The 15879-nt window shown below is 47.3% G+C and overlaps 1 protein-coding gene across 1 annotated transcript in view; it reads right to left on the bottom strand.

Annotated features, from left to right (window-relative positions):
• LOC105710835 (tyrosine-protein phosphatase non-receptor type 23-like) overlaps positions 1-2346 on the bottom strand; it is a 33378-nt gene extending 31032 nt beyond the window's left edge. Inside the window, 1 exon segment of the mRNA XM_064366968.1 lies at positions 2207-2346. Within this exon segment, the coding sequence (XP_064223038.1) occupies positions 2207-2290 (84 nt within the window). The 5' untranslated portion in view covers positions 2291-2346.
• Positions 2347-15879: the final 13533 nt, after the last annotated feature.

Genomic DNA, 15879 nt, shown 5'->3' with positions numbered 1-15879 from the left:
GCAAAGGCTAAGTTCAAACAAAAATATTTCCTAGGAGTTTCTGGGCCAAGATTTTATCCACTGCATTCCCATATATTTATGGTCACCATCTCTAAATTCCCTCTCAGCTGTCATTCCATCAGTTGAGAAACATTTTTCTGACTGCCAACTGTGCAGAGAGCCCACTGTTAGGCTCTGAGGAACACAGAGATGCTTCTCAGGTAATGCACAATTAACAGGGGGTTAAAACACAGCACACCTAACTGTCACCAGGGACAGGATGAAAAGAGTTAAGGAACTGAGAGAAGAGAAAGATTAATCCAGATAGAAGGATTAGAAAGGCTCTGTAGAAAGGAGAGCTTAAGCTGGACCTTGAAATTTGGATGGTAGAGAAGAAAATGAATTCACAGAGATTGAAGAAGGGCACCATGACCAGCTCATAGGGCAAAAATGAGAGCTCTTCTAGGCAGGAGGAATTCCATAACCAAAGGTGCACAGTAAGGGAACAAGAAGTGGCTGTGAACAGAATCTAGGGTACATCAGATGCACATAGTAGATCAAGCACACGGTGAGGACTCAATAAATGCTGAAAGAACTGGGATAAGTCTGGAAGAACTCTAACGGAAAACTAAAGATACTGGCTTTATTCTGTAAAACAGAAAACAGGAGTTTTGTTGGCTTTATTCTGTAACATAGGAAACAGGAGTTTTGTTGTGTCTTAAAAAAATTAATCCAATTGTATTTGTATGAAAGAGCGGATGAAGCTGGGTGAGGTGGCTCACGCCTGTAATCCCAGTACTTTGGGAGGCTGAGGCAGCCGGATCACTAGGTCAGGGGTTCGAGACCAGCCTGACCAACATGGTGAAACCCCTGTCTCTACTTAAAAATACGGAAATTAGCTGAGCGTGGTGGCGTGCACCTGTAATCCCAGCTACTTGGAAGCTGAGGCAGGAGAATGGCTTGAACCCAGGAGGCAGAGGTTGCAGTAAGCCGAGAGCATGCCATTGCACTCCAGCCTGGGCTACAGAGCAAGACTCTGTCTCAAAAAAAAAAAAGAGCAGATGAAGGAGAGAGCAACGTCTGGATAGCAGTTAACAAAATTCTAGAATTTTGCATCAATTAGCCTCATTTGCTGGGCCCAAGAGGCTAGATGATGGACTCAAACACTGTCCGAACTAAGGCAGTAGTGCGGAGAGAAGAGGCGAGACAGCTTCTTGGGAAACTACTTCCAAATCCATTTTCTTTTTTTTTTTTTCCCAGCAGAACTGTCAGAAGACCATTTTCTTTTTCCTATTTGTTTACCCAAGCATCTCGCTAAGTGGTGCAATATCTAGATTGGGGCTTACTCTGGCATCTGCTGTGCTAAGCCCACAAGGCCCCCCACCTGCGACTGCCTCCTGGTTGTTCCTTTTCACTTCTGCTCTAGCCCTCGGTGCTACCAATGCAGCGGATGTCTCAGAGGGCACCTGTGCTCAATCACCATACCTGGACCTCTCCACAGAAGTTCTTTGCCTTAGTCAACGCCAAACCTGCCCGTCTGTTCTTCCAACACGGTAAGATTTCTCTTAGCTCTACAACACTGTTCATGCCCTCCAATCTGTTATGAAAAGCAGTAACCTTCCTAAAAATGTCATGGGATTGTATCGTTTGGTCCAAAAAGACTCCCGAATGGGAGACTATACAGAATCGCAACAATTGTTAAGACATATCCCCAACGCAGGGGTTGGGCATCTCCCTGGGCCACAGGGGCTCACGTCTTAAACACACCACCTGAGCCATTCCCTAGCGTTTGTCCCAGGCGGGTCGTGGACTTGACAGCGCACCGAGGGCCTGGTGCAGCAGAAGAATCCGCATGGTCAGGGCCGCCCACCGCTCCCGCGCGGGGCGGTGCTGGCATGGAGGAGGGGCGGGGCAGAACTGGGTCCCGAGCGTCAGAAGGAGGAAGTGTGGAGCCTCAGTGGGAGCTGTGGATGACTCGGGGCAGAAGTCGGGAAACGGGTTCAGATGAGGATGCAGGTGCTAGCCCCGGGAGATCGGGAGGAGAAAAATGGCCTGCGGGCGCCGGGATGTGGGACAGGCTGAGGAAAACCGGCGGAGGCCCCTCCTGGCTTCACCGGACCCTACGACGAGGCCTGAGGAGGTGATGGGCACGCACGGGGCGTCACGCGCTGGCAGACGACGGAGATACGCGGCGGATGGGGGGCGGGGAGATGGAAGGCAAGCTCACCTTCTTCACAGCTGGCTGGAAGTGGAAGTCACCAGCCTCCTTCAGGTCCAGCCAGATCATGGGCATGCGGGGCACGGCCTCCATGGCGGCTAGCGCCGCCAGCCACAGGGCCACTCCCGTAGCTGCTCCAGCTGCTGGCTCAGCCGCGAGCCCAGCCCAGCCCCGCCTCTCTGCGCCGGAAGTCACTGGTCACGCGAGAGAATGAGAAATGCCACCGGCCTGCTGGGAGTTGCAGTCCTCGCCCGTGCCGTCTTTCGCGCAGGCGCAGTCCCTGTTGCGCATGCTCAGTCTTCTTCGCGCGGAGGGAGTAGGGAGAGGAGGAGCTCGCCCGCCCGAGGCGAAAGGGTTTCTGGGATAGTAGTCTTCCTCCACTAAAGTGAGAGGCCGGGCGCGAGCTTATTTCCTCCTCCCGGGCCAGGCCCACGTGTCGGCCCCGCCCGCCGCACGCCTACTTCTTAGGAAGAGCGTGAGAACTCACCTGTGAACTTGCCGTCCCAAGTACTGTCAAGTGCCGTGGAGGACTGGTGCTGTGGTAGAGATGACGTGGCGGGCGGGCCGCCGGGAAGAGATGACGCGAAAACGGCCCTAAGAGAGGATGCGGAGGGGGCGCCGGGCCTGAAGGAGTCGGTGCTGAGAGCAGGGGGTTTCATTCCCAGAGCTGCGAAGGCTTTCAAGCTTTGGACAGAAGAGTGACGGTCCGGAGACTGGCCCACTCAGCCAGCCTGGGAGGCCGGGCACTGCCCATGGGAGACGGACGATAGGGAGGGAGCGCCTGGATGGAGCGTCTCAAGCGGAGAGAGGCGGCCCAGGCCCTGTAGGGAAGTGGGGTGGGGGAAGGTATCCGGCCAGGTGAGCACCCAGACACGCCCACACTATCTGGAAGGAGACAGCGGAATGAAGAGCACCTGTTGCCTCTGGTGAGGGGACCTGTAGAGCAGGAATTGTTAAATCATATGGTTGTATCATCTCTTTTAGAAATAAATAATAGGCTACTCGGGAGGCCGAGGCAGGAGGTTCAATTGCTTGAACCCGGGAGGCAGAGGTTGCAGTGAGCCTAGATCGCGCCACTGCTCTCCAGCCTGGGCGACAGAGCGAGACTCCGTTTTAAACAAAATAACAATAATAATAATAGAAATAAATAATAGAGAATGGTCTGGAAATAGTGAGTGGGAGTGGGAGCTGGGAGACCAGTGAGCCTTTTGTAGTCTTCCAGGAGACAGGTGATTGTGGCTTGGAGCAGAGGAAAGTAAAAAGTGGGCAAAGAAATATTCTGCCCACTTTGAGAAATATTTTAGGAATATTTTGGAGACAAAAGCATCAGAACTTGGAATGGATGGATGTAGGAGACTGAGGACGTCGAAGATGATTTCCAAGCTTCTGGCTTGTACAGCTGGGTGGCTGTGGGGCTGTTTACTGATGAGGGAAAACGAGAGAAAAGCAAACGTTCACGTCTGTGTTAAGCTCGAGATCGAGGCCTTTGAGTCGTTCAGGATGAAATGTGGAGGCCACGATGCCGGGCGCTGTGGCTCACGCTTGTAATCCCATCACTTTGGGAGGCCGAGACAGGCTGACGCTGAAGCCCAGGAGTTCAAGACCAGCCTGGCCCACATGGCCAAACCCCATCTCTACAAAAAATACAGACATTTAGCAGGACATGGTGGCTCATAAACGCCTACAGCTACTCAGGAGGCTGAGGCGGGAAGATCGCTTGAGCCTGGGAGGCAGATGTTGCAGTGAGCAGTGATTGTGTCAAAAACAAAAAAGAACTGGATACCATGGGATGTGGGATCTGGGATTCTAAGACAGGCTTCACCCACAAGGTAGAACCCAGGTCCCTTTGCTATGAGACCTTGAACCGTTTCAGGACTTAAGTCAAGGGCCTAGCTTCATTTCAGTTGGGAGTTAGAGCAGAAGAAAACAAAAGTACATGAATGTTCATAGCAGTATCATTTCACAGTAGCCAAAAGGGAGAAGCAACCCATGCATTGTTGGATGGATGCATGAATAAAGATGTTGTATGTACATACAATGGAATATTATTCAGGCTTAAAAAAGAATGAAATTCTACATGCTGCAGCATGAATGAACCCTGAAGACAATATGCTAAGTGAAATAAGCTGGTTGCAAAAGGACAAATACTGTATTCTGCTTATTTGAGATACCTAGTTAGTCAGATTTATGGAGACAAAGTAGAATGGTGTTTGTCATGGACTGGGGGAGGGGAGAATGGAGAGTTACTGTTTAATGACTGTACAACAATCTAAATATATTTAATGCCACTGAACTGTAAGCTTAAAATTGCAAATTTTGTTAGGTATATTTTATCACAATAAAACAAAAATAAAATATAAGACCTTGCAAATAATTTATATAAAGAAAAAGAAAAATTTGCCAGCTCTTCCAGCATCTTAGAAGAGCTTGTTTCTGGTTTCTGGAAGACTTGTTTGTTTTGAGACAGGGTTTTACTCCGTTTGCCCAGGCCAGAGCATGGTGGTGTGATCTCAGCTTACTGCAGCCTTTGCCACCTGAGCTCATGCAGTCCTCCCACCTCAGCTTCCCTAGTAGCTGGAGTACAGACATGTGCCACCAGGCTTGGCTAATTTTTTCTTGTATTTTTTTGTAGAGATGGGGTTTTGCCATGATGCCCAGTCTAGTGTTGAACACCTGCCTCGACCTCCCAAAGCGCTGGGATTACAGACACGAGCGACCGTGCCCGGCCTGGAAGACCATCTTGAGGTCATCTGGTCGAGGTAGAGAAATTTTGGACAAAGCTAGGCTTGGTGGCTCATGCCTGTAATCCCAGCACTTCTGGAGGCTGAGGTGAGTGGATCACTTGAGGTCGGGAGTTCAAGACCAACCTAATATAGTGAAACCCCATCTCTACTAAAAATACAAAAATTAGCTAGGCGTGGTGGCATGTAGTCCCAGCTACTCGGAAGGCTGAGGCAGGAGAATCACTTGAACCTGGGAGGTGGAGGTTGCAGTGAGCCAACATTGCACCATTACACTCCAGCCTGGGTGGCCGAGCAAGACTCTGTCTCAAAACAAACAAATGATGGGAAGGCCCACACCCTGCAAAACTGCTTCAACACAATTTATAGTAAATAATGAAATACAAAAGCATAAAGCAGCCTACCTTGGGGCTTTCTGATGGTGAAGCAGTGGTCAGCCATAAGGCAGCTGCAAGACCTAGGCACAACAGCTGAGACCAGAGCAGGCTGTGAATTGGGAGACTACATCATAGCATTACTGAGCAAAGTAGGAGGCGGCCGCTTGGCTACAGGACACAGAGCACAGGACCCAAACATGAGGCCAGTAAGAGGTCAGGATTAAGCAGGTGCAGTTCAGTATGGGCTGGAACAGGAAGTGAGAGAGGCAGGGGAGAAGTAGGAAGCCCTAAATTAAGACTTACAAGACAGAGGAGACCTATAGAGATGGGCATTCCATGTGAGTGCTCTGGCCAGGCTCCAGGATTCAGATGAGCTGGGCAGATGGGTCCCTACCTCATGAGCTTCCTAGGGTAATAGCTTTGGCTCTAGTGTCTTTCCTTCCCCTGGCCTCTACTCCCAAGGTGGAATGGGAACACCTTGGCTCCACATGGTGCTTCTGGAGTTGAACTACAACAAATGAAATAAATTATTCTGTGAGTTCCATGGTGTGTTAGTTTGCTAGAGTAGCATAAGAAGGTACCACATACTGAGTGGGGTTAAGCAGAAATTTTTCTCACAGTTCTGGAGGCTAGAGGTCTGAGATGAGGAACTGGCAGAATTGGCTTCTGAGGCCTCTCTCCTTGGCTTGTTGACGGCCATCTTCTCCCTGGGCCTGAAGACCCCGTCTTTACATACAGTCACATTCTGAGGTACTGGAGGTTAGGACTTCAAATATGAAATGGGGAGGAATGGGGAGGCACATTTAGCCCATAACACAGGGTTACAGTGACATGAAGGGCGATTGGTGTGAAAGGCATCAAAGACCAAGAGGCCCTTCACAGGCCTCAAATGTTGAGGGCAGGCATGGGCTGGTGGAGGTGAGACAGCAGAAAGGATGACTCCGGGGCAGGGGGTGGCCTCCTAACACGTATTTCCTGGCAGAGTTGGGAGTTAGAAGAAGCCTAAGACTTGATGGTCCTGGGGAAAAGTCACCTCATCACAAGGCGTCAGCACACCCTTTTCTTAAGACAGCCTCCCCATCCCACCCAGCAGAGTCAGATGGGCCGTTAAAGACACACACACCCTTCCCCATTTTACCAATGTAGAAACCCAGGCCTGGATTGGGGAGGGGATGGCCCAGAGTCTCTCCACAAGTGAATATAAATAAGAGTCTGGGCTGCACTTTGGGAGGCCAAGGCAGGCGGGTCACCTGAGGTCAGGAGTTCAAGACCAGCTTTGCCAACATGGCAAAACTCCGTGTCTATTAAAAACTATAAAAATTAGCCAGGCATGGAGAGAGATCCAAGATGGCTGATCACTAGCAGCTCGGGATTGTAGCTCTCAGTGAAAGTGCAGAGAACAAGAGGACGCCACACTTTCAGACGAATTTTTGTTGCTGATGGACCATGAGATTCCCAGCAGAGGAGCCCCACGGGTCACCAGCACAAGTCCTATGGCTGGCGAGGCAGTTCTTGGTGCAGAGTGAGCAGGACTGGCTCCCCTTTTGGTCGATGTTGTTTGGAGCTCCGGGAAGACAGAGTCACCTATTCAGATGATTGAAGGATGGACTCAAGAAGGGAGCTAGACCGGAGATTCCTGGACAGAAAAGCAACATCAATCTTAACACTGCTGTTTTGGCCGGCGCAGTGGATTGCTGAGATTTCAGCACTGGGAATCAACAAGTTGGACGTTCACTCAGAGACCTAATTTGAAAGTCGGTAATCACAAAGACAACAGGTGGATAAATTTACAATGATGGGAAGAAACCAGCGTAAAAAGGCTGAGAATACCCAAAATCAGAATGCCTCTCCCTCTACAGGGGATCACAGTTCCTCATCAGCAACGGAACAAGTCCTGATGGAGAATGAGTGCGTTCCATTAACAGAAGCAGGCTTCAGAAGGTGGATGATAAGAAACTTCTGTGAATTAAAAGAACTTGTTCTAACCCAATGCAAAGAAACTAAGAACTTTGAAAAAAGGTTTGATGAAATGCTAACGAGAATAGACAATTTAGAGAGGAATGTAAGTGAATTAATGGAGCTGAAAAACACAACATGAGAACTTCGCGAAGTATGCACAAGTTTTAACAGTCAAATTGATCAAGCAGAAGAAAGGATATCAGAGTTTGAAGACCAACTTAATGAAATAAAACAAGAAGTCAAGATTAGAGAAAAAAGGATAAAAAGGAATGAGCAAAGTCTCCAAGAAATATAGGACTATGTGAAAAGACCTAATCTACGTTTGATAGATGTACCTGAATGTGATGAAGAGAATGAATCCAAGTTGGAAAATACTCTTCAGGAGATTATTCAGGAAAACTTTCCCAGCCTAGCAAGGGAGGACAATATTCAACTCCAGGTAATACAGAGAACACCACAAAGATATTCCTCAAGAAGACCAACCCCAAGGCACATAATCATGAGATTATGAATCGAGATTCATTAGGGTTGAAATGAATCGAGATTCATTAGGGTTGAAATGAAGGAGAAAATACTAAGAGCAACCAGAGAGAAAGGTCAGGTTACCCACAAAGGGAAACCTATCAGACTTACAGCAGATCTCTCAGCAGAAACCCTACAAGCCAGAAAAGAGTGGGGACCAATATTCAACATCCTTAAAGAAAAGAACTTTCAACCCAGAATTTCATATCTAGCCAAACTAAGCTTCACAAGTGAAGGAAAAATAAAATCTTTTGCGAACAAGCAAGTACTTAGAGATTTCACCATCACTAGACCTGCTTTATAAGAGCTTCTGAAAGAAGCACTACACATATAAAGGAACAACCAGTATCAGGCTTTCCAAAAATATTCCAAAAATATATCAAAAAGTAAACAGCATTAACATAATGAAGAACTTACATCAACTAATGGGCAAAACAGCCAGCTAGCATCAAATGGCAGTATTAAACTCATATATAATATTAACTGGATAAAAAGCCAAAACCCATTGGTATGCTGTATCCAGACCCATCTCACATGCAATGACACACAAAGACTCAAAACAAAGGGATGGAGGAAGATTTACCAACCAAACGGAGAGCAAAAATAAATAAATACATAAAAAGCAGGAGTTGCAATTCTCAACTCTTATAAAATAGACTTTAAAGCAACAAAGATCAAAAGAGGCAAAGAAGGACATTACATAATGGTAAAATGATCAATGCAACAAGAAGAGCTAACGATCCTAAATATACACGCACCCAATACAGGAGCACCCAGATACATAAGACAAGTTCTTAATGACTTATAAAGAGAGTTAGCCTCAGCCTCCCACACAATAATAGTGAGAGACTGTAACATCACATTGTCAATATTAGACTGATCAACGAGATAGAAAATTAACAAGGCCATCCAGAACTTGAACTCAGACCCAGAACAAGTAAACTTAAAAAACATTTATAGAACTCTCCACTTCAAATACACAAAACACACATTCTTATCAGTACCATAGCACACCTATTCCAAAAGTGACTACATAATTGGAAGTAAATCACTCCTCAGTAATTGCATAGCATTTCATAGGTTTAAATGAAATATTGGTTGGCTGCTTGTTTGTTATTTTCTTCCCTTATTCCTTCCTGTCTCCATTGTTAGGCACAATTATTGGCATAAAAAAGGTTTTCAATTCCCATTTTTAGACTGCATTCTAGCCTGGGCAATAAAGCAATACTCCCATTCTCTCTCCCTCTTTCTCTTCCTTTTTCTTCCTCTTCTTCATTCTTTTTTTTTCTTTCTCTCTTTCTTTCTTCCTTCTTTTTCTTCTAAAAAAAAATTAGCCAGGCATGGTGGGAGGTGCCTGTAATCCCAGCTACTTGGGAGGCTGACAGGAGAATCGCTTGAACCCAGGAGGTAGAAGTTGCTGTGAGCTGAGATCACACCACTGCACTCCAGCCTGGGCAACAGAGTGAGACTCCATCTCAAAAAAAAAAAAAGAAAAAAGAGTCTGGGCTGGACATGAGTCTCATCCCTCTCAGTTCAGATATTTATTCAACATCCACAGTGTCCTAGACATTGTTCTAGGTGCTAGACATTGTTCTAGACATTGGTGAATGAAGCAGGTAAATATCTCTGCGCGCATGTGGTCCCGTTCTAGGGAGGGACACAGACATGAACATAATGAAGAATAGACAGTGTGTTCGATGGCAACAACTGCTGTGGTAGGAAGAAAACAAAACAGGGAGTGGAGGGTGGGAGTATAGGTAGGGGACAATGTAATTTTATATTGGGTGGTCAGGGGAGGCTTCACTGAGAAAATACTATTTGAGCGGAGATCTGTAGGAAGTGAAGGAGCAAGTCAGGGACATAACTAGAGGAAGAGTGTTTCAGAAATGGGGAACAGCAAATGCAAAGGTCATGACCCATGACTGTGCCTAAAAGGCCTGAAGAACAGCAGGGAGGCCAGAGTGTCTGAGGTCGAGTGAGTGTGGAGAATAGAGGAGATGGAGTCACAGAGGCAGGAGGAAGGTGAGGTGAGGGGCTGCAGATGGAGTCGAGTCTCGAAGACCATGATGAGGACTTGGGTTTTCTTTGGATGAGCTGGGGAACCATGGGGAGGGTTTAGAACAGACCCAGGGATATGATCTGGTCTAAGTTTGTTTAAGGGTTACATAGACTGAGTAGGGGACTAGAGGAAGGGCCATACCAAAGGTTCCTAAGACAGCGCTCTGGCTCTATAGAGGGGAGAGTGGAGACAGGTGAACTGCGTCACTCAGATCCAGCTTCATAGTCAGATCTTGGTATGGACACATGCAGGAGACATGAAGGAGACTTTAGAAAGGAACATACCCTTGTGATTTGCTGTGATCAGGTCAGTCAAGGAAGCCAGATGACCCCCATGGAATGGGGTGGAGATAGTATGAGCCCAGAGGGAACAGAGAGCCTAATGGGGCAAGTGAGGAGGGAAGGCTTCTTGGAAGAAGAGACTTGATCCATAGGCTCAGTGCAATTCCTGCCAAACTCCCAAGTTTTTTTTTTTTTTTTGTGACAAAGTTGGCATACTGTTTCTCAAATTCATATGGAAAAGCAAAGGCTGTAGAAGAGCCTGGACAATCTCTCTCCCTCTCCTTTTTTTTAAAGAGACAAGGACTTGGTCTATTGCCCAGGCTGGAGTGCAGTGGCATCATCCTAGCTTGCTGCAGCCTGTAACTCCTAGGCTCAAGTACGCCATGGGTCTCAGTCTTCTGAGGAGCTAGGACTACAGGAGTGTGCCACTATGCCTGGCTAATTTTTTAATTTTTGTGGAGATGGGTCTTGCTATGTTGCCCAGGCTGGTCTCAAACTCTGCCTCAGCTTCCCAAAGTGCTGGGATTACAGACATGAGCCACTGTGCCCAGCCACTAGACAGTCTTGAAGAGAAACAAAATGAGCAGACCTGTTGTGCCAGATATCTAGACCTGCTAAAAAGCTGAGTAATTGGGACAGTGTGGGTGTTTGTTCAGGAATGCAACATTAGACCTTCAGAACTGAAGAGAAAACCCAGAAATAGACCCATGGCATCCACATCTACTTAATGGACTCAGAGGTAGTATTGCAGGCCAGTGAGGAAAGATGGCTAGAGAATAAATGATTCAGGCTAACTGGACACCCACATGAAAAAAATCAAATTGGAGTCTGTGACAGGTTGAATTGTTCCCCTTAAAAGATATATTGAAGCCTTAGCACCCCATACCAGTATGAATATAACACCAGTATCTGTGAATATTTGGAAATAAGGTCTTTGTAGATATAATCAAATTAAGGTGAGGTCATACAGGATTAAGATAGGTTCTAATCAGGCCAAGTGTGGTGATTCATGCCTGTAATCCTCGCACTTTGGGAGACTGAGGCGGGTGGATCACAAGGTCAGGAGTTCAAGACCAGCCTGGCCAAGATGGTGAAACCTTGTTTCTACTAAAAATACAAAAATTAGCTGGGCGTGTTGGCAGGCGCCTGTAGCCCCAGCTACTTGGGAGGCTGAGGCAGGAGAATCACTTGAACCCAGGAGGCAAAGGTTGTACTGAACTGAGATGGTGTTACTGCATGCCAGCCTGGACTACAGAGAGAGACTCCATCTCAAAAAAACAAAAACAAAAACACAAACCAAAAAAATCCAAAAGCCAACTGATAGATGTATGAGGTATGAGGAATGATAAAATTTAAAAACCACTATTTGGCAACCATATTAATAATTCAATGAAAATCATCAGTGAACATAAAAACGAGTAGACTTGAGAAATAAAGTAATAGGGTACACAGTCCCATAGTATCTCCCCTAGATAATAATCACAAAGGGAAAAGTAGTAACTTTACATGGAGAAACTTAGTAGACCTCACGCAGTGAAGTTTAATATCACCAGCAATGAAAGAAATCTAGATCACGTGCCTGCTGGTATGATGCCCTGAGGACACAGTACGCAAAATTCATTACTTCAATCACAAGGAAACATTAGACAATCCCAAACTGAAGGACATTCCATGAAATAACTGGTTTATAATCTCCAAAATGTCAATTTTATGAAGCAAAAAGAAATATTGTTCTAGATTAAAGTGTAAAAAGACGTAAACATAACCTTTTTAGTATACTAAAGAAGTATAACGTGTGATATGGGATGTTCTTTTGCTCTAAGGCAGCAGTCCCCAACCTTTTTGGGACCAGGAACTGTTTTCATGGAAAACGACTTTTCCATGGATGAGGGGCAGGGGATGGTTTTGGGGTGAAACTGTTTCATCTCAGATCATCAGGAATTAGATTCTCCTAAGGAGCACACAACCTAGATCCCTCGCCTGCACAGTTCACAATAAGATTCTCGTTCCTAAGAGAACCTAATGTAGCTGATCTGAAGGGAGGTAGAGCTCAGGCCGTAATGCTCCATCCACTGCTCACCTCCTGCTGTGCGGCCCAGTTCCTAATAGGCCATGGACTGATACTGGGGGTTGGGGACTCCAGCTCGAAGAGACATTACTAGTATGATTGATGAAATCTGAAAAAAGTCTGTAGATTAGATAATGGTAGTATTTCAGTGTTAATTTCCTGATTTTGACAGTTGTTCAGTGGTAATGTTTACATATTACCACAGGAGAATGTTTTTGTTTTTAAGAAATATACACGGGTCCAGGTGTGGTGGCTCACACCTGTAATCCCAGCACTTTGGGAGGCCAAGGTGGGTGGATCACCTGAGGTCAGGAGTTTGAGACCAGCCTGGTTTACATGGCAAAACCCCATCTCTACTAAAAATACAAAAATTAGGTGAGTGTGATGGAATATGCCTGTAATCCCAGCTACTCAGGAGGTTGAGGCAGGAGAACTGCTGGAACCTGGGAGGTTGTAGTGAGTAGATATTGTACCACTGCATTCCAGCCTGGGCAATAAGAGTGAAACTTCATCTCAAAAAAAAAAAAAAAAAAAGGCCAGGTGCAGTGGCTCACACTTGTAATCCCAGCACTTTGGGAGGCCGAGTCGGGTGGATCACGAGGTCAGGAGTTCAAGACAAGCCTGGCCAAGAAGGTGAAACCCGATCTCTACTAAAACTACAAAAAATTAACAGGGCACAGTGGTAGGTGCCTGTAATCCCAGCTACTTGAGAGGCTGAGGCAGGAGAATTGCTTGAACCAGGGCGGGCAGAGGTCACAGTGAGCTGAGATCGTGCCACTGCACTCCAGCCTGGGTGACAGAGTGAGACTCCATATCAAAAAAAGAAGAAAGAAATATTTCTTTACTGAAATATTTAGGAGTAAAAAGGGAGCATTCTGCCCGTTACTCCCAAGTGAGTTGAGGCTCAGAGAGGGGGAGGGGAGATGTGTGTGTATATATGGGGGCACTGAAAGAGAGAGGGATGCAAATGTCAAGTGTTAACATTTGGGGAATGGGGGTAAAGGGTATGAAGAAATTCTTTGCACTATTGATGCAACTTTTTGATGTAAGTCTGAGATTATGTCAAAATAAAAAGTTAAAAGAAAAACAGGACATCATAAAGAAAATAAGCTGGGCGTGCTGGCTCACGCCTGTAATCCCAGCACTTTGGGAGGCTGAGGCGGGTGGATCACGAGGTCAAGAGACCGAGACCATCCTGGTCAACATGGTGAAACCCCGTCTCTACTAAAAATACAAAAATTAGCTGGACATGGTGGTGCACGCCTGTAGTCCCAGCTACTCGGGAGGCTGAGGCAGGAGAATTGCTTGAACCCAGGAGGCGGAGGTTGCGGTGAGCCGAGATCGCGCCATTGCACTCCAGCCTGGGTAACAAGAGCGAAACTCCGTCTCAAAAAATAAAAAATAAGCCGGGCGCGGTGGCTCACGCCTGTAATCCCAGCACTTTGGGAGGCCAAGGCGGGTGGATCACAAGGTCAAGAGATCGAGACCATCCTGGTCAACATGGTGAAACCCCGTCTCTACTAAAAATACAAAAAATTAGCTGGGCATGATGGCGTGTGCCTGTAATCCCAGCTACTCAGGAGAATTGCCTGAACCCAGGAGGCGGAGGTTGCGGTGAGCCGAGATCGCGCCATTGCACTCCAGCCTGGGTAACAAAAGCAAAACTCCGTCTCAAAAAAAATAAAAATAAAAATAAAAAATACTAATAAAAAATAATAAAGAAAATAAATAGACAAAACCAAGTGGGGAGAACACATTCGTGAAACATAATCAAAAAAGGATTACCATCGAGGATATGTAAAGAAGTCTCGTGAGTGCTCAGGAGAGACAATCCAATGGAAAATGGGCATGCAAATTGGATGGGAACCTACAGCAACAGCCAAAACCACATGGAAAGATGTCCAACCTCATCAGTAACCAGGGAGAGGCAAACCCCAACCACACGGAAATGTCACTTGATAGTCATCAGAATGATGAGTATACATCCGTCAATAAGTGTGGGTGAGATGGGGCTGCAGACAGGGCTGTGAATTGGTGCCACCATTTTGGAAACCTGGCCTTATTTAGTCAAGTTGACACTATCAGCCCCTGCGACCTGCTGGGTGCCTGTATACCCTTGAAAGACTCCTGCATACAGCACCAGGAGCTGTGTCAGGAAAGAACAGTCACAGCCACCCAAACAGGAAACATGAGTCCTCTCCTGCTGCCATCTCCCTGGATGAGAATCCAGAACCACCGCATTACAGGTGGGGAAACTGAGGTGTGCAATGGGAAGGGGAATGTCCAAAACACCACATGGGCTCTGAGGAGGGCCAGAGGAGAGGTCTGCTCTGGCAGGAGAAGTGGGGAGGAGGATAAGAGAAGAGGAAAGGGGGAAAGAAGGGAGCTCTCTTGGTCTCAGACCTGGCAGAGTGGGGGCCAGAGCAGGAAGCATCTCCATTTAATTCCTTCCCTTCCAGCCACCAGCTGGGTTCGTAGCGCTCGGGGAGGGGCCTCTGAGGCAGCCCTCTTCCACTGGCCTAGAGAGTAGTGGAGACCGTCCCCATCAGAGCAGAAAAGAAGCTGCTCAGTGGTGCAGTGCTCCTCTTCCTCCAGAGGGTCCCAGACCCTCCAGGAACCCTCGGAGCGCTGGGCACTTTCTCCCTAGGAAAGGAGCCAACATCCCGAGTTTGCAAATATTTAGGAAGTTTGGAGGCCTCTGAATCCATCCACAGAATCACAACCCCTCCCCAGCTCCCAGCGAGGTGGGGATGGCCGGGGTCACTCGGCCAGCAGATGGCGCCAAGGCCACAGTGTGGCCACAACACAGCCACAATCCTTGGGGGCCTTTGGCTGCACAAAAGCACACCAAAATATTTAAAATCAGGGCTTTTCTTGCTCAGGACCAGACTTATTTCTTATGCAAGGGGCCCTTTGGTACCATGTCTGTGAAAAGAAAGGTAGGAATGGAGAATGTATTCCTCTCCTGCCTGGAACAAACCCCCAAGTTCAGGCCATTGACAGGAAGGAGGGTGGATGGGGCCTTCAGGATGGCCCAAGCACATCCTCCAAGGTTGTCTAGTGCCAGTCAGTGAACTGCAGCACAGTGGAACGTGGTGGAACTTTGAGACATCCTGGCCTTTGCAGTGAGATCCTGCAGTCTGGGCAGCACTCCCTTGGGGGTGCCAAAGCCACTAGCTCAGGACTGGGATCACCTGTGGGACTCTCAGATGCAAGCCTTCCTAGCCAAGGTCTCTGTGTCTATGGATAGTAGACTGACTTGTATCCACCATGTGGGTTTTGGAACATCAGGTGGTGCCCCATGTGGCCCCATTGTGGCCACAGCCACTTTCTCCACCGCACTCGACTTGTGCAGGCCACTTAGGCAAGGGTTCCTAGAATCTGTGCCCGCCTCCTGCCCTCTTCATTAAAGCAAAGAGAAGCTGCTGCTGAGGTCCGGGGCTTACACAGGCCCACTGGGGTTCTTTCATCACAGTTCTTCAGCCCTTGTGAAAGTTTTTTGCTCCAGCCATCTTCTCAAGGGAGGTGTAGAGGTTTTGGGGACATCTAAAAGGAGTCGCAGGTCTCAGCTGCCTATAGTGCTGGCTCTCTGCGGAGTAGACGGGAGTAATAACTGTGGAGTGGAACCACTCACCTGAACGGGATCTTCTGTCCCCTGCAGGTGAAGACTTTTCC

Source organism: Aotus nancymaae, unplaced genomic scaffold, assembly GCF_030222135.1.
Source record: "Aotus nancymaae isolate 86718 unplaced genomic scaffold, 86718_ANA_hifiasm-v0.15.2.pri h1tg000067l, whole genome shotgun sequence".
Lineage (NCBI taxonomy): Eukaryota > Metazoa > Chordata > Mammalia > Primates > Aotidae > Aotus > Aotus nancymaae.
The sequence above is the reverse complement of the archived record's forward strand: the minus strand, read 5'-3'. Positions and strand labels throughout refer to the sequence as shown.